This window comes from Gamsiella multidivaricata (assembly GCF_025024155.1).
Source record: "Gamsiella multidivaricata strain RSA 2152 chromosome Unknown BC939scaffold_33, whole genome shotgun sequence".
Taxonomy (NCBI): domain Eukaryota; kingdom Fungi; phylum Mortierellomycota; class Mortierellomycetes; order Mortierellales; family Mortierellaceae; genus Gamsiella; species Gamsiella multidivaricata.
In genome coordinates this window covers 275908-299713 of record NW_026251741.1, presented here as the reverse complement: position 1 = coordinate 299713, position 23806 = coordinate 275908, and the positions used below count along the sequence as shown (strand labels likewise).

The window sequence follows — 23806 nt, the reverse complement described above, 5'->3', positions numbered from 1 at the left end:
TCAAATCGCAAAGGTATTATGTCCATTCTCTTGGTCTTCGTAACCGATTTATTATTCATGGACTTTGTCGCGTTTAAATATAGGAGCGGGACCGGATCGGCGCCGTACTGACTAATCCTCAAGTGTGTCGTAGATATAGATATGAAATGGAGAGCGTAAATATAAGAGAAATAGAGAGGCGTCAGGAAGCCGGTTGGGTTTGGGCGCAGCTCAGACAAACATTGTGTTGAGCCGAAATAGGCGTGCAAATAGGTTTTTTTTTTTTTTTTTTTTTTTTTTTTTTTATTAGCATAAATCCCCATGAGCACAAGACGCATGGTCCGCAAAGGCCTTGAAGCCATAGATGCTGGCGTGCAGATAGGGATTTTTTTTTTTTTTTTTTTTTTTCCAATGGACAATCTTTGCCAGGGTTTATTGGTTATTTTATGGGGGTTACTATTTCTCGCTGGTCAGGATGTTCCTGTTTGTCCCGAACAATGGTAGGAGGCGCCATATAAATCCCGCGTATTTTCCCGCAAGCCTGCCTCGGTCGTCCTGTTCCTGCTAACTTGATATCTTGATCCTTTGGACTGGCTCTCTCCTGTGTGACTTGATTCGGCAAATATTCAACTTATGTTTCGATCCGGCATATATGTACGGCTTCCTTACGATGTCACTGCGGCCCTCGAGTGATTTCTGAAGTAAATTATTTAGTCTCCTCTCTCAATAGTCCCCCCCGTAACCTTAGTGCTGGAGAACGGCTCTGGCAAATCCGAGTGACAATTCTGAAAAATCTCCTCGTAACCCACGGTGGCGTGCGAACCTGAGCAGAATAGAACATTCTCTCAGGAGGGAGCCAATCCCCTGCTGCCCGCGATCCGAAAGGTAATTTATACACAGCCCCCCGTGCCGAAAAACAACCGCACCAAGCTGGATCCGAAACTAGGATCCACAGCACTGTTCTCTGGAAGCTTCGCGTGATACTACTGTACCACACAGGCTCGCCCGCCTGATAGGCGTGCAAATAGGAAAAATCGTGCAATTAAAGAAAAACTTGCATTTAGGGAATGTATGCAAATAGGGACTATAGTTATATATGATATATGTAAGATTTTATTCTACAAGCTTCCAGATTAAGTGGTGGCCTAATGGTCTAGTCGTATGATTCTCGCTTTGGGTGCGAGAGGTCCCGGGTTCAATTCCCGGTTGGGCCCTGATCTACTTGTTTTTGCAGCTCCTCGAGCTGTAGATTTTTCCTAGGGAACAGTCTACTTGACAACCCCCTGCAGGAAATCCTTTTTTGCTCCTCCGCTCAAGGCGTAACACTGTTTCCATGCTAAGAAATTCAGCACTCATCTCTCTCGGAGCGAACTAGAAAAAATATTCTCGCTTAAGGCGCTGCGTAGGCGCCGTACGAATACAAGGAAGGCCATAGGCTCGATTTTCTGTCTGAATGAGCTGGATGGATTTCCTCCCAGAATCGACCTGCATGCTCAAGGTGGCAAATAGATTTCCGGATGGGTTGTCAATAAGAGTGGCAACCCAGGTTGCCATTACAGATTATCCTCTGATTAGCGTCCAGGGGTCAGTGAGAGTGTAGGAAGTATGCATGGCGTAGCTCCTCGTCATTGGATACACCTTTAATGATAACTTTCCAATATCTCTTTAGCGAATACTTGAGTATACTACAGGTACTGGTGTTGGTCTTTTGCTACACTGCTCAGGACATGTTCACCGCCGGCATGATGCGATGAACACTATCATACAGCGCTAGACTTTTGTTCGAAATCAGCAAAATGCCATAAGAGACTAAACGGACGGAATAATCTACTTGGCAACCTGGGTTGTAGTGTAATTTGATAACCCGTGAGGGAATCCATGTATATCGTTCACCCTGGAACGCAATCTGGGACACGCTTGAGGTCACAGTCAGGGCTTGGGAGAAATACGAAGGGCAGAGGTAGCAGCAGACACCAGGAGGAAAGATTCGAGGGGGTTGAGTGGTCAGTGCGGGATCTGTATCACGGTCTAACACCCAAGTGCATGGTTCAGTCTTGGAGACGCGTTTTTAACACTACAGAACAGATCGCAACATACATGGTCAGCCGCTTTGTGAAGGCCATCGAGGAGATCGGTAGAACAGAGATCTGGAACAGAAGATGTAAAGTCACCGTCGACTGGAAACGAGAACATGGGATCACTGCTGTGAACAAACGCGCCCGGGGACGCAACTGTGTTGGAGAGCACAAACGTAGCAGCAATGATTTTATGGGATCTACCCTGAGGCAACGACAAGCACCCGATGTGAAAGAGATCAACGACGCCGCGAATGACCGAGTGCAGGGGCACTATTTGGGACAGCTGAGACTCGATGTAATGGAGCGATTGGGAGGATGCCAATTTCTTAAAATGTCAGAGGACCGTGGCTAAAGGTTGACTTTCGCGCACAACAGGCCACGTAGGGAGCAGGGGCCATCGGCTCACCACTCATGCGGTCATTGATTATGTCATATGGATCCGTTGCGACATAGTCGGAGCGGGCAGCTTGCTGTTTGTTCTCTGTCCCACCTGTAGGTTTCTTTCAGACCACAGTTAATAAATCCCATGTCTTTGAGGGTTCTCGTTAAAAAAAAAAAAAAAAAAAAAAAAAAGTATATCGTTTACCCTGGAAATCGGACCTATGACCCAAGTAACGCCTTTCGCATGTTCAGGGCGCCTGCTTCACGATGGGGTCTGTTGTTAACGCTCATATTGCCTTTGTCTTCAGCAAATGTACCAAGTATTTTACATGGATCGCCTGCAGGGGTTGTCAAATAGGACTGACCCAGGTTGCCGAGTAGATTATTCCCAAATAGATTGTCCCTTAGAATTACGGAAGAATATAATCTCCCCACCCCGTGAGATTATCCCTCGTTTTGTCATCTCACAGGGATGTAAGCGGGCTATTCTCACACCCCGGTAAGAATAATTCGAGCTTTTTTTTTTCACGGGGAGGTGAGCGCCATATTCTCACGGGGATAGTCTGTAGGGCCTCGTTTAAAAAAAAAGAAAAAAAAAAAGCACTCGTTTATTGTTCAAGGTCTGTTTCAGCAGGATGGAATTTTTTGGATGGTCGCGACATCTCACTGCTGCTCTTGATACGTTTGGCTCTTGGACGCCCCTTCGGCTTCACCACAAGTGGGTCTTTGGTGACACCAAGACCTGCTTCGTTGTCAGATGCGTCCTGTAGCTCTATGAGTCCCGTCTCCGTTTCAGCGGGATTGAGAGGTTGTTGAGCGTTTGCATTGCATTGCTGGATCGGCTGTCCCCATGATGGCCAGCTCTCTCACGATCCCTGTAACATCTGCGTCCCGCTTTATCCTCAGTCGCTTCTCCTTCCTTAGCTATGGTGCCGAGGATCCTGTAGAGAACAAGGTGTGCACAATTTTCGTACAGGTGCTGGTGGGGTGGTCCTCGGTCCTGGTGGGGTGACCCTCGATCCTGGTGGAGGCGATGTGATGCGGGTAGGCGACTAGGAGCTTTGAACCAACTTTCGTCTCGAAACCTTCGAGATCCTGTCACTGCTCCTTGAACCAGCGCTTGAGAACGAGGCTGATCAAATACTCGCACCTGCTGTCTCCTTACATCACGCAAAAGAAGTACCTGCACACAATCTCCGTGTTTTGCAGCAAGAGGCAGGTGCAAAAATATGAATGGCCAACCATAACCACAACGAACTCCTGTTGACTGAGACGGATTTTGTTGTGGATGGAATAAACCACAGTGATTTCAGCTGGGTCCAGTCTTGAGAGTAGTGATGCCAGAGAAAACTCGCGGAGGGCTTTCCCAGTTCGATCGACCTATGCAAATGGACTCTGTGGTATAGTAAATGAGAATCATTCGGTTGGCCTCGCAAAGTTGATATTGGATCACGGGAAAGAACACCGCCCCAGAATAAAAGAATAAACGGTCTGGTTCCTGAACCAGAGTCTTCTTTCCACCTAAATCATTTGTATCACATTGCATTCGTCCAAATTGTCTGGATAACACCGCATCAACGACAAGTACTGACTACCACCGTCAGCAACCCACGCAAGGAGATACAGTCAACAGGGAATGCCGATCCTGATCATTCGCCACCTTTGCACCGTCAATCGCTTTTATTTAGATATTGTACTTGCCCTACAGCGATTCCCCGATCACCGATCGTCTCATTGAGCATCCATCATCGGCCCACCCTCGTCAAACGGCATCATAAGGGTACAACCGAGGCCTTATCAGCGAATATTGGCATACAACGACTCCAGAGGGGTGGACTTCATTGTCACGACTCCTCGCCTCATCGGGTATCACATGTGCGAACTCTTTGCAACTACCCCAGTCATTCCCAAAGGAATATAGTCCTAGCTCGTACCATTTAGCTAAACAGATCCCGTGTTTATTTCCTTCATACATTCCGATCTAAAGGAGGACCCTGCATCGCGAACCAGTATGTGACCGAAGCACGCCCTTGCCGAAGTCCTATTCGCGTGGTGTCTCCTATTGTAAATAGAACTAATGATAGAAGTTACAGAACTCGTTATTAGACTCCCTACGCCGCATTACCCCGTTGCCTCTTGCCACGGTAGGCAATGAGGCTTCTAGTCAATCAGAGGTATTATTCAGAAGCCGGTTGCTACAAACGACCTTTCGTGCAGCGCCATACGCGTCGCGCTTGTCCTGTGCATCGAAAAATGATCCAACGGTTACAGCCCAATTGAATGAATCTCCCTAGTTCCTAGTTTTGGAGCGTCAAATATGTGAGTTAAGTCCAGATGCACTTCTCAGATCATCATGGAAGAAGATTGAAAAAGCAAACGCGTGGCGATACCTCCAAATGCTCCTCGATTGCAAAGGCGCTTTGGACAATCCACAAGGCGAGCATCAAGAGCTTACTGAGAGCAATTGTTTATGAGTATTTAGTCTATGAGTAAGACGTATCTTAGGACATTCTCCGGATACCCGGTCTGGATAGACCATAGACTATAGCCTTTTATAACGGACTCTGGTGAATATGTGGTATTACTGATGCTGCTGATGCCTATGACCATTGATTATCCATCGCGATTTAGCAACCTCTCTCTTCTTTTCTTTCTACATAAGATAAACCCTAATCGTCTTGACTTAAAGTCTAGCATTGCATGCAAACAGCCTTACACATTTCGAAAAAGAAAAGAGGACGAGCTGCAGATGGGCGTAAAGCAATTAGACGAAGAGAGAGAATGACACAACATGGCCGTTGCTCGAGGTTGCTTGGTCATGGAGATATGGTCGAGAAGAGAACTTGTAGACTATGAGGCGAGTCATATATTCTATGCAAGGTGGAGAACATGGTGCAATGCACTCTTTCTCGCAGCTTTCATCTCTGTGCACACTCTAACACTCTATAACCAACATCACTGTTGCAAATTACCTTCCCCGGCAGCATTCCACTACACGCTACGCTAACTACAATGATCAAGGTACAGAGAAACGGATGTACATTCTGCAACTGTGTCCAGGGACTGCTGGACGGGAAAGCGGCGATCCAGTCACAGGAGCGTCGCATTGATCAGGGTCTCCCGGTCAGGGACGGGGACAGACCTGTGCCATTGACCAAGTCAGAAAAAAATCACTTGATTCGGTTGCACTCAACGGTGCCAGTTCAAGTGAAAAACGTCCTTTTAAATGTGTTCGTCCAATTTGAGAGGCGCAAGGATAGAAGCATGGATTTCATCTGCGTTTGCAGAAAGCCATTCCTGACAAGAGACAGTCTGAGCAAGCATTACAAGTGGGTCTGCGCCCATTCCAACATCCCGACCAACGTTCCAGGGCTTCAACTTATTGACAGCGCTCAAGTTCTCCCTGATGATTTGGAGATCGTCAATGCCCCAGGCACATCTGGTGACGGGGTTGATGAGGAGAACGACAAAGGCGATGAGGCGTTTAGCGGCAGCAATGCACTCATATTCAACAATAACGACATTTCGGCTACTTCAATGGCATTTGATTCAGGAAGAGTGGTTGGTGCAACTATCCAAGAGTTCATGCGGGGCTTGGGCATTGCAAATACTCAACAACAATATGCACAGCACATGCAAATCATGGCGCTTCAAGAGGAACAGCGCACGCTGATTACGGCCATAGAACAACGGATCCTGAGCTCTATTGCCCAGATTGCAGCAGGTCAAGGGCAGGGGCAAGCTGTGCAAGCCGCTTCTGCTTCTGCTTCTGACACCGGACCTTCCAGTCCGGTTTCTACAAATAGAAAAAGAACGCGCTCTGACGCCCCTCACTTTGGAACATTCAGGTCCCCCAGTTGTATGTCTCCAACTGAAAATAAGTAAAACAAAAATGGCAGTTTGGTGGAGCAAGTGCAGGTCAGTATAAAAATTGGGCAGATGTAGAGACGGGAAAGCGCATGGTCTCGCCTCACTTATCATTTTCCATGACAGTGAAAGCGAGGTAACTCCCTACGCGTCGGCATGCTTGCAAACGATTGGAGTATCTGGGGTGTCGAAGGATCTAGGGTGAAAAGGGTATTTTGTTAGGCGAATGCTGCTATCTAGTTCTATGCGTAGATAGGGTTTATATACTAGTTTCTGGTGTCAACAGTGCATTGAAATATTGTAGAAACTGGGCGAAGCACTGTCGACATCATGGCATACTAAATCTAGCATTAAACTTTTGCAAAGATCCACGATAGTGATTTTGAATCGTAAAGTACTACTCCAATATGATCACAAACGACTGTCTGTTTTCTCTTTTCCATGGCACCTCGTCATTCAGCTTCGGAGTGAAATCTGGCTCAATCCTGCCTCATATTGGATTGGACAAAGGGGTAGATTCTCCAGCGATAAGGAAACCGATATGTGAATCTACATGTAGACCTAGTATGACACCCCGTTATCACCGCACTACTGGTAAACAGCAACTTAGTGCGTCGCCCGAGTGTGTCAAGAGTGTAACACACCTGGTATCAGAGAACGGAGCTGAACTACAGTCTATATTAAGGAAGCGATGGCTAAAAAGATCCGGATCCTTAAACGAATTGAGGTGATGGGACTAGATGTGTGATAGAAGCAAGAGCAATCCATTAACAATTACGTATTGGGTACGATGGCGCGTGGTCAGGGCAGAAGGAAAAAAGTTCGGGCTGGTATAGAGAGAGAGGTGTACAAAAGTGCGCACTGGTAGAGAGAGAGAGAGAGAGAGATGTACTGAAGTTTGTACTCTTGACACATCTGGGCGACGATAACGGGGTGTCAGGCGCTTAAGCACTTAGAAACCCAGGTATTGATCATAAAGCCTCTTTTATATGCCCGTGAGATTATCTTTGTTTCGCTATAGAATAACAGGGTGTAAGATTAAAGCTCTTACGGGGGGTGTGAGAATAAAATTTCACAATGTGCTTTGGATAATCTCACGGGGGGTGTAAGAATAAAATCTTACGGGGGGTGAGGCACTAATCCCAGGAATAATCTATTTGACAACCCGGGTTGTTACTCTTATTTGGCAACCCCTGCACAAATCCCATGTAAAACAAGGCTCGTATCTTTTGCGAATTTCAAGTCGAAACAACGCGGCGAGAGGTTGAGAACCATTCCGTCCTCCACCTGGCACCCCATGAAATCTTTTGCGACCTTGGGAGAAGCCTTCTTCATGACGGAAAACAGGATTTTATCGATGACGGACTCAGCGATGACGAAATGGGAAATCAGGAGTCCTTTAAGAGACAGATGACGATTTAGCTTAAAGAGCCGGGGCCAGGTACCATAAGGACTACTGGCATAATCGACATTTAAAAAATGTTGGCCTTACATGGAGTTAGTATAGGGATTGCCAAATAGCAGTGTCAACCCGGGTTGTCAAATAGATTGTCCCTAATCCCAGGGCGGGTTGCCAAATAGGACAATAACGATGATGAGAACCACCAGCTCGCCAACAAAATAAAAGATAGATCGGGGCCCAACCGGGAATTGAACCCGGGACCTCTCGCACCCAAAGCGAGAATCATACGACTAGACCATTAGGCCACCACGTGATCATGAAAGCTTCAGCTTATTTTACTATATATTTCCATAGCAAACTCCGCACAGCAGCTTTTACCACATTGAGCTTTGATGGCCTTGGGCCCCATTTTCTGCCCATTTGAAGGTTTAAACAGCTTTTAAATGCTGACGGCTATCATCTGGAGCTCCAACGTAATTTTAGAATTTTTTTGGAGCCATAATTAGCGGTTTCTCATGTGCGACTCTAGTTTTTTGTGCGTTTTCTGGTAAATTATATGAATACGAGGGCTGAAGCAAGGGCTATGGACACAGTTGCAACGCTTCACATGCCCTTGAGAGTCCTTATTTACCAAAGAAGAAGAAAAAAAAAAGAAAAAAAAAAAAAGCATACATTTGCAGTGTTGAGAACTGCCCTTGTAGTGCGATGCTCGCTGATCATACAAACGGATGATACCCTAGCCTCGTGCTGGGTTCTAATGCTGCGAATCGGACGCTATGGACTGCTTGTAAGGAAGGGGGACGGTTGGTAACCAGGAAGGAAATGAGGGAAATGCCCTTTTGTGATAAGTAGTCTTTAGCTTTTAGCACACTGATGAGGTGTAGCAATGCGCAGGCTCTGGGAATGTGACTTGTCTTTTAGCGACCATGGACCGTTTATGCTTTAGTGGAAGGACGACTGTAGTAGATAGTTGCTAATTAGGCCTGGTAGACTCGCAGGGTCAATCGACTCGACTCGAGGGATGAGCTGTTATACAAAAAAAAAAAGTCGAAGGAAACGACCCTGGTCTCCTGCTGGGTCCTGGTCCTATATCCCACCGACGAGTGTAGAGTGTTTGAACAGGAAATAGAGGACACTCGTCATCTATGGCGTTGCCCGGCGACACTGGCGAGACAACAAGAGCAGTGGTCTGACGAGTTAAGAAAGATGAATGCGGTTGGAGCAAGAGCATGGAGAAGTGCAAAGAAAAAATGGGAACAGGAGACAAGGAAAGCGGCAGAGAAGGGAAAGGACGTCAGTCAACGCACCCCACCGACTTTTAAGGAGGCCGGAAGAGACGTCATGTGGGAAGCACTCGGGGTCACGTTCCGCGAAGTGCGGGAGATACGCAGGGCAGAGGCAGCAACAGAGGCAGAAGAAGGTTTCGAGGGAGTTGAGTGGGCCGTGCAGGATTTGTACCACGGACTGACTCCAAAGTGCATGGTACAGACATGGAAACGCATTTTCAGCACTACGGAACGAATTGCAACGTACATGGTACACCGTTTTGTGAAGGCCATTGAGGAGATCGGGCGGACTGAGATCTGGAACAGAAGATGCAAAGCCACCGTCGACTGGGAACGTGAACATGGGATCACCGCTGCGAGCAAACGCGCCCGGGGACGCAACTGTGTTGGAGAGCACAGACGTAGCAGCAATGATTTTATGGGATCTACCCTGAGGCAACGATAAGCACCCGAGGGGAAAGAAATCAACGACACCGCGGATGAGAGGGTGCTGCGGTATTATTTTGGACAACAGCGTTTGGACGTGGTGGAGCGGCTGGGAGGATGCCGCTTCTATAAAATGTCAGAGGACCGTGGCTAAAGGATGACCTTCGCGCACAACAGGCCACGTAGGGAGCAGGAGCCTTTGGCACGCCACTCATGCGGTTGTAGATTATGAAACCAAGGATCCGTCGCGGCGCTAGTTGGGACGGGCAGTACGCTGTTTATTTTCTGTCCCACCTGTAGGACTCCTTCAGACCATAGTTAATAAGCCCCATGTCTATGAGGGTTCTCGTTAATAAAAAAAAAAAAAAAAAGTCTCCTGCTGGGTCCTGGTGTTTTGAATTGAGCACTGCTGGAATTACTGCAGAAGGTGTGTCGCTCGAAAAGTATGAAAGTAATGAAGTGGATATTTCTTCTCTTGCAGTTTTATAAAAAAAAAAAAAAAAATCTTTTCTTGCAGTTTTCTTTGACTATTGACACACTGGTGATGTAAATTGTCGCGCAAGCTCGAGAAGAATAATATGCTTTATGGCAGCTGTAAATCGATCATGCTTCAAATAAAAGGAAGAGCTACAACAAGGTCTCAGTAATTATTCCAAAACAAATTGTTAATAAATAAAATAGGAGGGTTGGATTTGGCCGCTGTGCATGGCTGACCACGTGGGCGAGAGCATTCAACGCTTCCCCTTCTATCTCTCATTCTCTTTCTTTTCCTTATTCTTATTCATGATTACTACTCAACAGGTAGTATGCATTTATGATGAAATCCGACATTAGATGGAGATCGAGTGCCATATTAATATCCATTGCCATTGTTTTGGCCAGTCGCCTTCATTTAAAATTTTATGAAGCGCAGTATGATCAACACAGCACTATTTCGGCCAATCGCATTTGCTTCTCCTTGTGCGACAAGACGCGTTCTGATTCTTTATCCCTTAGACCGTCTCAACTGGAAAGAGAGACAGTCACCTAGGATAAATTTTAACTGACACGGCCAGTACAGTTATTCTTGCTGGGATCGGCGGAGGGGCTCTGGGCGAGACAGGCTACTGATCCATTCGAGACCAATATTAGCCAAATTCTGGGCGCCCACGCAGTCCCTGTCTAGCCATCTTTGGCACCCATCCTCGAGACAGACGAACGCCCGATTCGCTGGCTTTGCCATTCTTCGGTCCTTGTTTTGTCGTACACAGCTCGGGCATTTCGATGACGTGAGATACTCATCTGAACAAACGACGGTGTACCCGAGGCTGTTTGCCTATGTAGTGCAATGGCATGCTGAAACATGGCATCAGTATCGATACTGGATTGAAAGCAAGCAAATCGCAATAAATATGTTTATAACAACATACCTTGTGGAAAAAATACCCCTTGAAGCTCTCGTGTAGCGATGCCAGCTTGGTATGGGTGTTGAACTTTTCTGACCCGTATATAAATATCGCCGGTCTCGTTGGCCCAGTATGTATCCCGCCTTGTGGGTCCACAGTTCGCAATGCCCATGCACGGCATGATCCTTCTCTGCCCGGTTCGCCATTTTGAGCTCCCACAGCTTTTTTTTCATCGAACGGGATCCGTAAAAATCGCGAAGTGGTTGTAGGACATAGCTGAACTGTCGGAGGCCATGCCGGTTTCTTCCATGCTTACGAACGACGATGACGGCAGCGAGGCTTTCAATTCCGATATGCTAGGCATCTCGCATGTGTCCCCACTCAATCCTGCATCGTCTTTGATTGTAACAGTGGCCCGTTCGCGTTTTTTGGCCTCCAGCGCGGCTCTGAATGACAAGTTGGGACTGTAGAGAGCGGAGCGTCTGATAGGCAGGTTCGTGACTTGGTTCGGTTTTCGGGGGTCCAACGCACAAAATGATGCTGGAATTACTTCACCGGGGTCCACCCCCACAACCACAACATTCTGGAGGTCTTGATCGAAAGCCTTTGCGAGAGAACCTTTGTTAGGAAATCGCGATGTAATCTCCGGGATCCACGCCTTAATTTTGGACGACTGCCAACATCTCCGTATGTCAAATGCCATTAGGTGGAGCTGGACTCCGTCTGTTCTCATCATATTGCTGATGGCATAGTGCTCCTTAACGCTGTCATTACTTGGGGAGTCAGGGGGCGCGGGGGGCTCCGTGCCTTCGGCAGCTGCTTGCTTCCTAGCCTTGTGATATGCAAAGACCTTCTTCATGTACTCATCGAGTGCGGCTTGGCCGTATGTGTTTGGATAGTCCTTCAGCAATCGGTTCATGGTCGTTGTTTTCTTGCCACATGAAGTCTGGTTCTTGAGGGGATTCGTCTTGATCTCGACCTTGCCTCCGATAAACAGTAGTCGGAAAAGCTCCCCATACTTCTCTGATGCAAGTTCGTGGGCCCTCCCGGAAGAGCAGACTTGAGATTCCATGATATGCCGCGTGGGGTGCGTCTTTGAATGTGGACTACCCCAAAGAAGTGGAAGAATGGCGGCCTCAGAGCACAAGATGAAAGAGTCTCCCAACTTCTACACTGGACAGGAAACAGGACGCAACTCCGATGGCACACGGAGAAAGAACCTCCACCAAGTTTGGATGTGCCCCTTCTTACATGACATCTTGTCTTTCTGTTTATCGCCATCGGAGCTCTCGTCATCCTCAACTGGAGGAATATCATCCGTGAATAAACGAGCACGCTTCAGCTAATAGAGACAAGAAATAAACGTAAGTTCACAGTGGAAAAGCAAATCGACGCGAGATACATCTTGTTCCGGACAGTGGAAATGTTACCTTGTTCACAATGAACTTGGGCAGTCTCTGGAAATGCTCCCGAACCGCGGTCCGGACCTTCACCGCCAGTTCCGCCTGGATGACGCTCAGGGGTATATCTTGGCAGCCCTTTGTCGGTGCGCAATCTGAAAGAACGCTCAGGAAATCGTCATAAATCGAGCGCGCAATTGTTTTCGCCTGAATTGCCGCCGAGCCTTTAGGTGGTCTCCCGCGAGGCGCTACTGGACCATTCAGAATCAAAGAGATCAGATTTTTGATGATAGTTTCTCCATGTGCCTTGTGCAGAATGAGATCAAGTGGGTCCGCGTCCTTTTCCTCCTTGTGCTGGACTTTCGGAGCACTCGCTTGATTGACATCAGTGCCCAAGTTCTGATCTGGTGTCGGGCGCGCTTGATCTGAATTAGATATGGTGGTAGTGCTGACCTCCTTGTAGAGAAAAAGTTCGAGCGCTTTAAACACGAGAATACGAGCTTGGCTCATGATGCGGACCGCCTCGCTGATGCGTTCCGCGACGATCTTGGTCTGGACTACGTTCAGCTTCGTGGCGCGGTGCAGGCACCCTGTGATCGACCCTTCAGTCATTGTGGCAGTCTTGAAAGCCTCCCCGAACAGGTGCTTAGTCAGGTTAGCTCCAGCTGGCCTCTCCACTTTTTCACCATTCTCCTCGTCCTCCTTGAACTTCGTCTTGGTTTCACTCGCGGCCTTAGGATTGTCATCCATGCTTCCGTCCTTCTTCTTCCGCGGGCGCGGTTCCTCGATGGACATCTTTTCCAATGCGATCTTGTCGACCGAGCATGAGTGGCTGACGTCCATGACAACATGAGGGGAATAACGAGAGTTGGCATCTCCGTTCCTGCTCTTGTACCTAAGGGACAATCCCAAAAATTAAAAAAAAAAAAAAAAGAAAATATCAATAAGATGATTGTACCAAAGCGACAAAGCTGTAAAAGGTCGTAATGAATTTGAACTCGCTAACAAAGTCATACGACAATCATACCTGCTTCGTCTCCATTTTGCCTCCCGGACTTTCTTACGTCTTGCTTTGCCTTTGGGACGTCGCTTTCTCCGTTGCTGGGCGTTCCCTTTCTTGTGTCTGCGGCGACGGCGTCGGACCTGAAGAATCGTCTGCTGTCCAGGCGTCTGCAGGCTGCGTTGGACAGGGGAAGAAAACGCCAAGCCTGCAGAAGTGTCGCTGGCGAGTGTGTCGGCTGGAGGCTTTGTCCGCGAGGCTCGAGTCATATTTCTCCTTTGCAGCTTGCACTTCTCGAGCTTCTGGAGTATGCTCCGTATTTTCTCATGGGTCGTGCACGATGGCGTAGCGGAGTCAAGATAGTCCTCACGCACTTGAACAAAAGCCGAAATGGCGTGGGTGTAGTCGTCCACACTCTTGTTTTGTCCTCCTCTCGCCCGTTGTAAATACTCCTGGATCAGCTCCTTGATAATGCCAGCCTCAGTCGTCTTGGATCCTGGCGCGTCCATGGTCGATCCATCGCCTGCTCTGGTCTCGGTCCTCATCTCTCGGATGATCTTGATATTTCTTTGGAAGCCGTGCCACGGGAGTGCCTTGGAGTAGTCGTTCTTAGTAATGATTGATGCCAGCAACAGCTCACGGTCACATGCATGGTCTAGAGACTCGAGCAGGTCAGGCTTCTTGTACGTGGTGAGCGCTCGGTACTTTCCGACGGGTATAGTGATTTCTCTAACACCTTGATATACCATCATATCACTGTCGGCGGTAATGATTGCGAGGTCGTCTTTGTTGTTATCAGCTTGATACAACTCAGCAATGTGCGTGTCTGCTTGGAAGGGACATTCGCAAGTGTGCCACTCCAAGGTCTCCAGCCCATTTCTTATGTCTGCCAACGCTGCCTTGGATGTCTTGTACGCGTTTCGACATTGCTTGTACAGGGGGCCCAAAGAACCGTTGTTTTTTCCTATGGCGTTGTCAACTCGCACCTCCAGAGTCTTGATCCGGTTGCTGAGGGATATGGCCCGATCTTGTCGCTCCTGGGACTTTTGTATCGAGGCCTTTCCGTCAAAGTGTAGAACCGTGGTTGATTTGCTAAAGTGCTTTGACATGATTTTGTTGAGGTCGTGCACTATATGGCCGTAATTCTGTGACTAGAGATGAGGCAGGATCGAAGGATGAAACAACAGAACATGTGTCAGCACTTGGTTGCTATGCTGCGCAAGCTGATACGAAACCATTGGCACATTTAATTACCTGCTCTGTTATTCCAGGTCGGTCTGGTGTCAATCGTCCATTAGGGCCAATGAACAGTGCAGGATGTTGCGCCCCTGCAGCCTGTACCTCGCTCGCATAACTAGGGCATGCCTTTCCTCGCTTGGATGGAGCCTCGGAGAAACTCAAGGCGCACTTCTTGATGTTGCTTCTCCTGCTAGTGCCGGCGTCTGCAACAGAAGACGTGTCTTGCGCTGTTGAGGCTGTGGAGACTGCGGGGGCTGTGGGCACTGCGAGAAATGTCGTCGTTTCTGGTAGAATGGAAGCCGCTGATGCGCTAGTAGTTGTCGTAGCCGTTGCCTCAGCTCTCGCTTCCTTGGCGACTCTTTTACACGTCATTTTGAAGGCCCTTGTTTGCAAGAATCCAAAGTACTGACTCAAGACATCGACATGAACTTTCTTGCTCTGCAGATCATAAGCTAGCGTTCCTTCGGTGTCTTTTATAGCTTTGAGTAGCCCAGTGACTCCCATCTGGTACAATAAAGGCCAAGTCAAAGTAGACAGTTAATGAGGATCAAATTTGGTACATGTATCCATTTGCAGAAGCATTCAAGACTCACGTTAAGAATATGCGACAGTGCTTGAGGGCTGATAGGAGGAAAGGAGTAGGGTCAAGGATGTACGGAATGATATTTCTTTTAAGGCCCCGAAATCTACGTCCAAAATGTGTGTATGTTCATGCACTATGCTATAGAAATTGCAGTGTTCACACTGATTATCGATTATTTCATTCGTATCTAACAGTGATTGATCACTGTTCTCATAAACCACCTAGACTGGGGCGGCGAAAAACTGCTGCAAAATAATGTATTTCGCGTCAGGAGTGGGCCGACGAGAAAATAATGGCGCCATAGGTTTCTAGACTGTAGACGCCTTTTCCCTCTCTCTCTCTTTCCCTCTCTCTCTCTTTCCCTCTCTCTCTCTTTCCCTCTCTCCCTTTTCCTCTCTCTTTCTTTTTCTATTCACCTGCCTTCTCACAACTGCAGATTACAAATGGCCCATCATTCCAGATACATATGCGCCTGTGTATACTAAAAGAACGTACATAGTAATATATATGGCATGGCACTGACTCTGGTGAACATACGACACACAATAAAATTATTTTACCAAACTGTTACTCTGTACGACGTGACGGGCAAATTTGCCCGGCAAAATGAAAATTTCCCTGTGCTACAGTCATGTAAATTATTCAAAGTTTTTTACTCCAGGTCTGTGGATTGTGTGTGATATTCTTTGAAACAAGGTCTGGCGCCATTGCTACACAAGGGAACCTTGCATACCTGGCACCAGATATTACTTTAGAAGGGGTTCTTCTGGCTCATGTAGATCTGCTTGGTTTGGTATTTCCAAGAACACAGCATGCAGGTCCCTCGATGCTTTCGGATCACTGGGGAATTCAAAGTTCTTTGTCACTCGAGGTCGTTTCCAGACAGTGCCATCCTCGTTCTCGTCTTCCTCCTTCACAGCATTGTGGCGCCGTGCCTTGCTTGAGGTATGGACCGAATCGATTAACCCCCAGATAAGAGAGCTGCGAAACTCTTTGTGCGTGAGAAGGGGTCCTTTTTTTCGGGCTATGAGATAGGTGTTGATGATAGTCTTATCCAAGAGCCAGAAAAAAATTGGCATCCAGTTCCACCGCGTTGTCTGCTGCGTGCTGTAGTAGGATCGAAATTGGTCGGCAATATCAACTCCACCCATATTGCAGTTGTAATCATCGATGACCTTCAGGATCTTGAGTTCCTTCCTGGGAGAGTTACCAAAAATTGCTCGCACCTTTGCTCCGTTTGTACTTGTTTCTCATGGTCGGCGCCGTTTCGAAGGACCTCCCATTCCGCACCTGCAATCCCGTGAATCGTTGTCATCATCGTCACCGGTCCATTATCCTGCCAGAAAACGACCAGTACTCCTCCAACCACAACTCCAGACCGAGTATCCTAACCCAACTTGGTGCTCTTTTCCACCTGTGCTCTTTCGATCGAGCTTAAAGACCAGGGAGGGGTGGCTTAACAGAATTTCGAGACAAAACGAAAAAAGGCTGTCATTTTATTTTAACCGGGCAAATTTGCCCGGTATACAGAGTAAGGGATATAATTTTTTTAATGGTCGTCGAAGCCATCTTCTACAGCATCCAAAGCTTCGCGGCTAGTGTAAGCGAACTGGTGCTTGAAGAGACAACGGCGTGCTCCGATGTGCAAAAAGTTGATTCAGCAGCGAGATGAAGAAGAAATGACAAAACTTTGCAGCAATGTAGATCCTTCAAAACAAACGATGGAAGGATAGCATTCATATTGGGGAAACGTTTTTTTGTCATATACAATCTAACTACCGTTGGTGGATCTATATATATTTAGGTACTCGGCACTCGAACTTCAAGTTCAGCCTTGCTTCTGCTGGTACGCCCTCTTTGTCCGTCTATTATTCTCGCCAATGGCCTTCACAATTCGTGCGTGGGTCTCCCCATACTCGATTCGGTTCCTCGCGGCGGCATCCCATCGTCGCTGTACGTCCGCCAATGGTGTTGTTCCCAGGAATTTAATGTCGCCCCCAATCACGTTGCTGGTTTGCATCTTCTCGATCCGATTGTACTCCGCCGTCAATCGCCGCACATCCATCGCCAGCAGCTGCATGTGCATCAGAATCTCATCCCGCTCTAACGTCCACACAGAAAGCGTTCTGTTGTACCCATGCAAATCCTCCTGTTCACTCTCGACCACCACATCCTCCGAGGTCGTTAGTGAGACGGGCGGGAAAATACTCTCGACAGCTCGTAGACCCTTTGGCGTGAATGCATCGTTCCCGTCACAGCTCAAAACACCGATGCTGCGGTTAGATCGCATGGCCTCGCAAAACTTGAGCATATTATCCTCACCAAATAGGTTATAATCGATCGCCAGGACTCGCAGTGTTGAATTCTGGGCTAGAGCGGGGAAAACCAGGGCGATATCGCGCCCAAATCCACCCACAGCAAAGGAATGCGAGCCGGGCTTCGAGCCAAAACTAGACCCTGAACTGAAGATGGCAGTTTTGGATTTTGAATCGTCCCGTCTAGGTCCTATGCCATTGTTGCCTGATACATCCAACATTACCAAAGTCTTGTTGGAGGTAAGAATCCGACGCAAAATGAGACAGCTCTCCTTGGATGCACGCTCTGGGACCACTTCCGCGCGTGCCTCATCGTATGGCAGTGATGCCAGTCCGGTAACTTGATTGTTGGGCTTGATGTAGAGTCCCTTGATGTTCAGTTCGTTGAAGCAGGTCGCATCTTCGAGTGGACTGAGGATGCGCTGCAGGGTAGCATCGGAAAGCAACAGGTCTATAATCTGAATTCCGAAAGGAACATTGACGGATGCAGCATATACATCCCTTTCCCAAAGCTGCACCGCCTCCTCCGAGTCGAACAGAGGATTCTTGCTGACGTTCAAAGTAAATTTGGTCGACAAATTCACCTCACAGATGGTCTTGAAGATCGACGATATATCTGTCCAGCTCAGTTGACAGTGTGCGAGAACCAGCGTTTGAAAGTGCTTTGCATCATATCTCACGTGCGCCTCAATGACGTCCAGCATCGGTTTTGTCATCGGAGACCCAGTCAAGTCCAGTTCCACAAGCTCCTTGAGAGATTTGAGTCGCTCCTGTGTTAAAAGTATTCCTTGCGGATCTGCGGGAGTGATTCGAGCACCGAGACTACACCGTTCCATGTCAGGGTTCCGCGTGAGGACCGTCTCCATCCATTGCCACCAACGCTTGTCTGCACGGTTACCGTGTAGTCGGAGCTCCCCAAGTCCCGATAAATGATGAACTAGAGTCTCCATTCCCGCCAATCCAAGATCACAGTCTGTCAGATCGAGAGTCTCGAGGTCCCTGATATTTCCGGCACATTCGACCAGTAAGTGGCCGATAGCATCCTCGCCACCAAACTTATTTCCTGCCAAACGGATCTCTCTGCACTGCTGGAGGCTCTGATCTTTTGGAGTATTGGGGTTCGAATCAGGCTTGAGTCCCTTAATGAACCCTTCAGCCGTCTTCGAGGTCCACCCACAGCCGCTGAACTCCCATCGTATGACCTGCCTCATCACACGTACAGTCTTCTCCAGTTTCCTGATAAGTGCTAGTTTACCCCATCCATCCTCCGCGACTACTGCGCCCTCGAACTGAACTCGCGAAACAGTGCCCAAGTCTCGAGCTGTACAAATAATAGAGCTCATCATCGCGAGACTGTGTCCCTGGTGATCATCCTGAGCAGCTTTCAAAGTCAGTGTTTCGCCTCGAATTTCCAGTTGATCCTTGATGACAGATTCGAGTTCGCGCTCTTCTGCATTGTACAGAGCGCTCCACATCTTCAGACGCGAGTCGAGCCATGTATCCTGTGCAAGTAGCCTTTGGTACTCCATTAGTCGTGTGCATGCGCCCCTGATGGCATTTAGGATTTCGTAAGAAGCAGTAACCGGGTCAGCTTGAATCCGTTCGCCCGATAGCTCACGGCCTCTGGGAATTAGGCTGCACATATCGATCTGAAGGACGTCCTTGCCATTCACTGCCACACAGTTCAGCTCCTCTATCTCAGCAAGGCTCCAATGCTCAAGCTTCCTCGCGTTTGCGTCTAGGGCCAGCGATCGTTCGATGAGCAAATGCAGTCCAGTTGCCGACAAGGCCAGGGCAGTCAGGGTCGAGTCCGCAGATGTAATCGTAGGTGCAGATGTCACGTCCGAATCGGCTGAGTCCTTTTGCGGAGTAATCGTTGCAGATTCGCAAACCCAGACCTGTATATCTGTCGAGCTCGTCAGCTCCAACGTGTGTCCAAAGAGTTGAGCATCTCTCCAGTCTTCCCAGTCCTTTATGCCATTTTGAATAAATTCCAGCTGGGCCAGGTCGATTGCATTATCCACACTCTGTTTGGTAATGGGTGCTGATCCAGTCGACATTCTCTTGAAAGTGTCAAATGTCGTTGGCTCGTCTCTCGACTTGCGCTTCCGATCAACGTCCTGAGTTGGCGAGTCCAGAGTCAATGAGCTCTCGCTTCCATCCGACGATTTGGTAGATGGAGAAGATTCGCCCAAGAAGACTGTAATATCGTCATCGTCCGCATCGATCGATAGGTCAGATGGGACCCCACGTCGGTCTCGCAATTCCATCACGCGCAAGGAACGATCGCGCAATCCCTGGAGGTCCTTTGCGTTGCGTTCCTGCAACTGTGCCAGCGCCTTGCGGAGTGTTGATTCGTGCTTCCGAATTAGTGTTATTACGGTCTTCCTCATGCTCGAATGGGCGGCGCCGGTTTCTAATCGGGGCACCATAGGACGTGGCGGGATCCTGGCTTCTGAAAGCAGCTGTACCATATTGATGTCTGAGACCATTTGAGCAAAGTGAAGCGCTAAATGAATGTCATTGAGACAAATGAAGTACGAAGTGTTAGTGAATGATGTGGAGATGATAAACGAGATAGATGGTACCTCAAGACACTCACTTGCCTGTTTTACGGTTTCTGTCCACAGCGGTGTGGTCGATGCCCATATCCAGCAATTCCTTGGCTAGGCTATGCATGCCGCTCTGGGATGCCAAATGAAGGAGAGTATGCCCACTTTCACTCTATTCACGTAGTAAGAGAATTAGTGGTTGTTTACGAATGACGGGCAGACTGCGAATACAAGAAAGAGTTGGCGTTTCATTTTACCTTGAAGGCTGGCAACACCCTCCCAGGGGCCAGTGCCTGAATGACCCGCAAAAATTCTATAGCTATATCTTCCTTCGCGCCCCATGCAAGTCCCAAGTCAAGTGTATCCCCGGATAGTGTGTCGGTATTACCCTGGACCATTCCATGATTGAGTTCAGCGTTAAGCCCCGGACCATGAGCATTTAGAATATATGCCAGCTATAGTTTGAAAATGTCGTCAAAAAATGTTAAGGTGAAGGAGCTGCGAATGCATACAATATAAAAATTGGTCATTGATCCAGGCTTAAGAACTCACACTGTTATCATGAGGATATTCGTTGGCCATGGCGTACGAAAGAGACTGTGCCACCAAATTATAAAAGTCATAGTCCGGCGGGGCCATATACATGAAATCCACGGTATCAACATCGGGACTCAGCGGGAATGCCAGCGAAGCAATATTGACTGCAACAATGCCCGGCTTGAGACCCTCCGCAGGGGGTGTCGTGCACTCCATCACATCATGGTGCGAAATGGTCACCAGTTCTGCTGGGATCTCCCCAAAGTACACGACGGGGTTTTGCATGGTGTCAAAGTGCGCACCGTGGATCGTCACTCGAGTGCCTCCGAGGCATGTTCCTTCGCTTGGTGTCAGCGGATAGATCTGTCGAAAGGCTGGGGGATGGACCGCACGGACACCCTGGGAATATCCCACGGACAGCGAATTTACAACACGCTCATCCATAGATCTGGGCGATGCAATTAAACTCGAATTCGTAGATTGCAGACGCTGGCGACTTCCCGGGTCAGGACTTTCACTCCCAAAGCTCAGCGAAGGACTTTGGACGGATCGCTCATGTCCCGCTGGGGATCGGGAGCCCGTGGATATGGGCGCATCAATGTCTGTCAGCCCATCTTCCTCCTCGGCTTCTGGTTCAGCAGGACCTGATTTTGAGCGGGCTTCGCAGCAGATGCGAAGCTTGACCGAGCTACCCACTCGAACGATCTCGGGCTCCGTCTGCATCCTGACCACAAAACCCTCCTGCTCGTTGTGATGATCGCAGTAACAGTTCAGCTTGATGCATACGATGACATGACCCTTTCGAATGTCGATGACTGGTTCGCCTGCGGGAGTGAGCTTGAAGTTTTTGGCCAACACTTGCATAATCTACAGTGTTAATAATCGTAGCGAGCGTAAGCTTTACGATGGCATTACTGGGGGATATGTGAATGTAAAATAAAGATATGCAAATACCTACCCTGCGTTCGCCATCCTATTTTTTACCAATCGCAGAAGCAGCTAGTGGTTAGACGGGATATTCGATAATTTTATGACCTATTCATGAAAGACTCCCTCTTCATAACTTGCCATGCGCATAACACAAGCAGGACAAGAGTCCTCGATAGGGCGGTTCTTATTATTGGGCGAAACGAGAGAGATGTTGACATCTAGGATCCTTGCTGTTCGCATCTCTGTCAAGATGAAAGAAACAGCGATATGGTTATTATAGCATGTCATAATTGTTTTACCATAGTGCCATCGATCATCGCGGCCAGATCGTCTTGCCTTCTGCACTTAGTTTCTTTTTTGGGTATGCGTTCTCTCTGAAGCGGTGAATCGAAAAGCGCAGGTAGTCCCAATTGCGAACTACATCGCGGCCATTATCGAGCACGCTTGTCTTAAGATAGATAATGGGCTCGATTCTCAGCGCATTTTTGTGCTTAACAGCGACATAGTGCCTCGATTTCTTGCGGAATGTGTAGGCCTTGACATCAAACGCTGGCAACCTAGAACCCTCTAGAGAGTCGGTCGTCGCAGTGTCCAACAATGTTGTTGTACTAACCAGAGAGACAATTGGGTTAATGCACATGTGTTAGTTTCTTGCGAGGCCAGATCAATACGACATAGGATTACATAAGACAGAGAGGCGGTGCAATCAAAATTGTATGGGGCACGTTGTCTGTAGTGCTCGTACCTTGACCCTTGAGCCCCATAGTCAAATGTCGCCTCCTGTGACAACGGAAGGCCCATTTGGTAGAAGGGCGTGTGAAGCGATCGTGCATAAATGTTGTTTGCGATTAAGCTGGGATGGGAAGCCGGTCCCGTGGCTTGTTGGGCGGCGAGACCTGGTCCAGCAGCATACTTTGTCTATCAGGAGGTACCGGTGCATATCATATGGATTTGTCTAATTTGTGAGTAACGTATGGCAGAGCGACATTGGCGCGTAGTTGTGCATCTGCACACTCATTGGACAGCATGACGGACCACTCCAAGACTCCAAACCTCCAAATCTCCAAAGAAACCTTAAAAACAAAACATTCAAATCCATCAGAGCGGAAGCACACCTGCGTCCTCCCTTACTGCGAAGATCCCAGGCGCTGTCAATTGACGGCTGTTATAAGAATATCATGAAACAAAAAAAGGCCGCGATGGAGTGGTTTGTTGATCATACCTCATAGGTCGATGTATAGGCTGGCATTGATGCTGGTGACCAAGTAGGCGCTAATTGATCGTGAACCTCGGCAGCAGGTGGTAGCTGGTGAATCAATGACTGCCGGTTTGCGCTGATCATAGCTGGGCCAATCGGCGCGCCGGTCCCATGCAATCCTGGACTCGTAGTAAGGCCCTGTGGAAACAGACTGTGGGCCTCGGCCTGTGATCCATAGGTCATGTTCTGAGCGACTGCTGCCGACTGGCTGACTGATATCTGAGGGAATGTTGCTACAGAGCCAGCCGAGGAATGCTGCGTTGGTGGCGGTGCAGAGGATATAGCTGCAAACATGGGGTTGTACCGTTGGCCATAGTGTGTCGATGATCTTTGCTTGCCAGTGGTAGGAAGCTGTGTATGTGGGTGGGCTGGAGAGTCGCGGTGCTGGTTGCGCTCCAAACTTATATGGGAAGCGACTACTGGCTGAGAGGAATTGTATGGCTGCTGCTGCTGCTGCAAGGGCTCCTGAGGGGCATGAGAGGAATGTGAATGAAAGAGATGTGGATGTGGATGCTGATGCGAATGCTGAGCTGAGGAGAGAGTTGCATGCAATTGCTCATGATGCTGTGGCACAATGGGTTGCATTGTCAGGGAGTGAAAGCTGTGAAAGAGCGAGACCTCAAAGAGTAAACGCTACAGCAGACGTGTGTAGGGGCGAGGGAGAAGAATGCAAATACAGAGATACAGAGAGACGATTTGGGACGACGAGAGGAAGAGGAGGCCTTAGATGAAATGAAGGTGCAGAGGAAAAGGAAGGGAAGAAGACGGCCTGCGTTCGTGCGTCTACCTTCGTCTGTGCCTGTGCCAGAATCCGCGCATCTGGTCTGGGCTCTTTTTTGGGTTGCGCAACTGAGCCATTCGACCGTTGCTTATTGGCTTTGGTCTGTTGGGCCATTGTGCTATTGCGTTATTGCGCCATTGCTATTGTGGACCTGCGTCTCCGTTGGGCTGGCAAGGATGGGTTGGCCCATCGGTACAGCACAAACGCGTCCGGGGATGAAATAGGAACAAGCAGAGGTTCATCTTTCTGTGGCTGTGCAATGTACAAACAGATGGGTCAGGGAGACGCGTCAATCGTGTGTGAAACATTCTCTCTTCGCGGTGTTATGCTTCAAATCGTCCTTTACCCCTTAACACATCTTACATATTCCCCGCTCCCCGGGCACCAACCTTCTTCACATTCCATCC

The 23806-nt window shown here is 48.5% G+C and overlaps 4 protein-coding genes and 2 non-coding genes across 6 annotated transcripts; 2 read left to right on the top strand and 4 right to left on the bottom strand.

Annotated features, from left to right (window-relative positions):
* Nucleotides 1-1121: 1121 nt before the first annotated feature.
* On the top strand, nucleotides 1122-1193 carry BC939DRAFT_t104. Its single transcript has one exon. It is a non-coding gene; the product is annotated as a tRNA-Pro (tRNA).
* Nucleotides 1194-3040: 1847 nt separating this feature from the next.
* On the bottom strand, nucleotides 3041-3958 carry BC939DRAFT_451921 (uncharacterized protein; the record flags this gene model as incomplete). The annotated part of the gene is made up of 3 exons (XM_051555734.1): nucleotides 3790-3958; nucleotides 3321-3705; nucleotides 3041-3267 (listed from the first exon to the last, which is right to left on the bottom strand). Coding segments are annotated over exons 1-2 (454 nt in total), but the record flags the coding sequence as incomplete, so codon positions are not given.
* Nucleotides 3959-5423: 1465 nt separating this feature from the next.
* On the top strand, nucleotides 5424-6525 carry BC939DRAFT_451913 (uncharacterized protein; the record flags this gene model as incomplete). The annotated part of the gene is made up of 2 exons (XM_051555733.1): nucleotides 5424-5880; nucleotides 5992-6525. Coding segments are annotated over 2 exons (789 nt in total), but the record flags the coding sequence as incomplete, so codon positions are not given.
* A 1415-nt stretch (nucleotides 6526-7940) lies between these two features.
* BC939DRAFT_t102 lies at nucleotides 7941-8012 on the bottom strand. The gene has a single exon. It is a non-coding gene; the product is annotated as a tRNA-Pro (tRNA).
* A 2930-nt stretch (nucleotides 8013-10942) lies between these two features.
* BC939DRAFT_516615 (uncharacterized protein) lies at nucleotides 10943-14815 on the bottom strand (the record flags this gene model as incomplete). Its single annotated transcript, XM_051561162.1, has 6 exons — nucleotides 10943-11422; nucleotides 11579-11863; nucleotides 12056-12146; nucleotides 12235-13099; nucleotides 13232-14355; nucleotides 14459-14815. 6 exons carry the CDS (start codon nucleotides 14813-14815, stop codon nucleotides 11034-11036), a joined length of 3111 nt encoding a protein of 1036 aa, XP_051412161.1. The 3' UTR covers nucleotides 10943-11033.
* Nucleotides 14816-16637: 1822 nt separating this feature from the next.
* On the bottom strand, nucleotides 16638-23379 carry BC939DRAFT_451878 (uncharacterized protein). Its single transcript, XM_051555732.1, has 9 exons — nucleotides 22583-23379; nucleotides 22106-22278; nucleotides 21697-21968; nucleotides 21499-21602; nucleotides 21389-21403; nucleotides 20446-21297; nucleotides 20151-20348; nucleotides 19948-20065; nucleotides 16638-19850 (listed from the first exon to the last, which is right to left on the bottom strand). Exons 1-9 carry the CDS (start codon nucleotides 23201-23203, stop codon nucleotides 16855-16857), a joined length of 5349 nt encoding a protein of 1782 aa, XP_051412160.1. The 5' UTR covers nucleotides 23204-23379; the 3' UTR covers nucleotides 16638-16854.
* Between the last annotated feature and the right edge of the window lie 427 nt (nucleotides 23380-23806).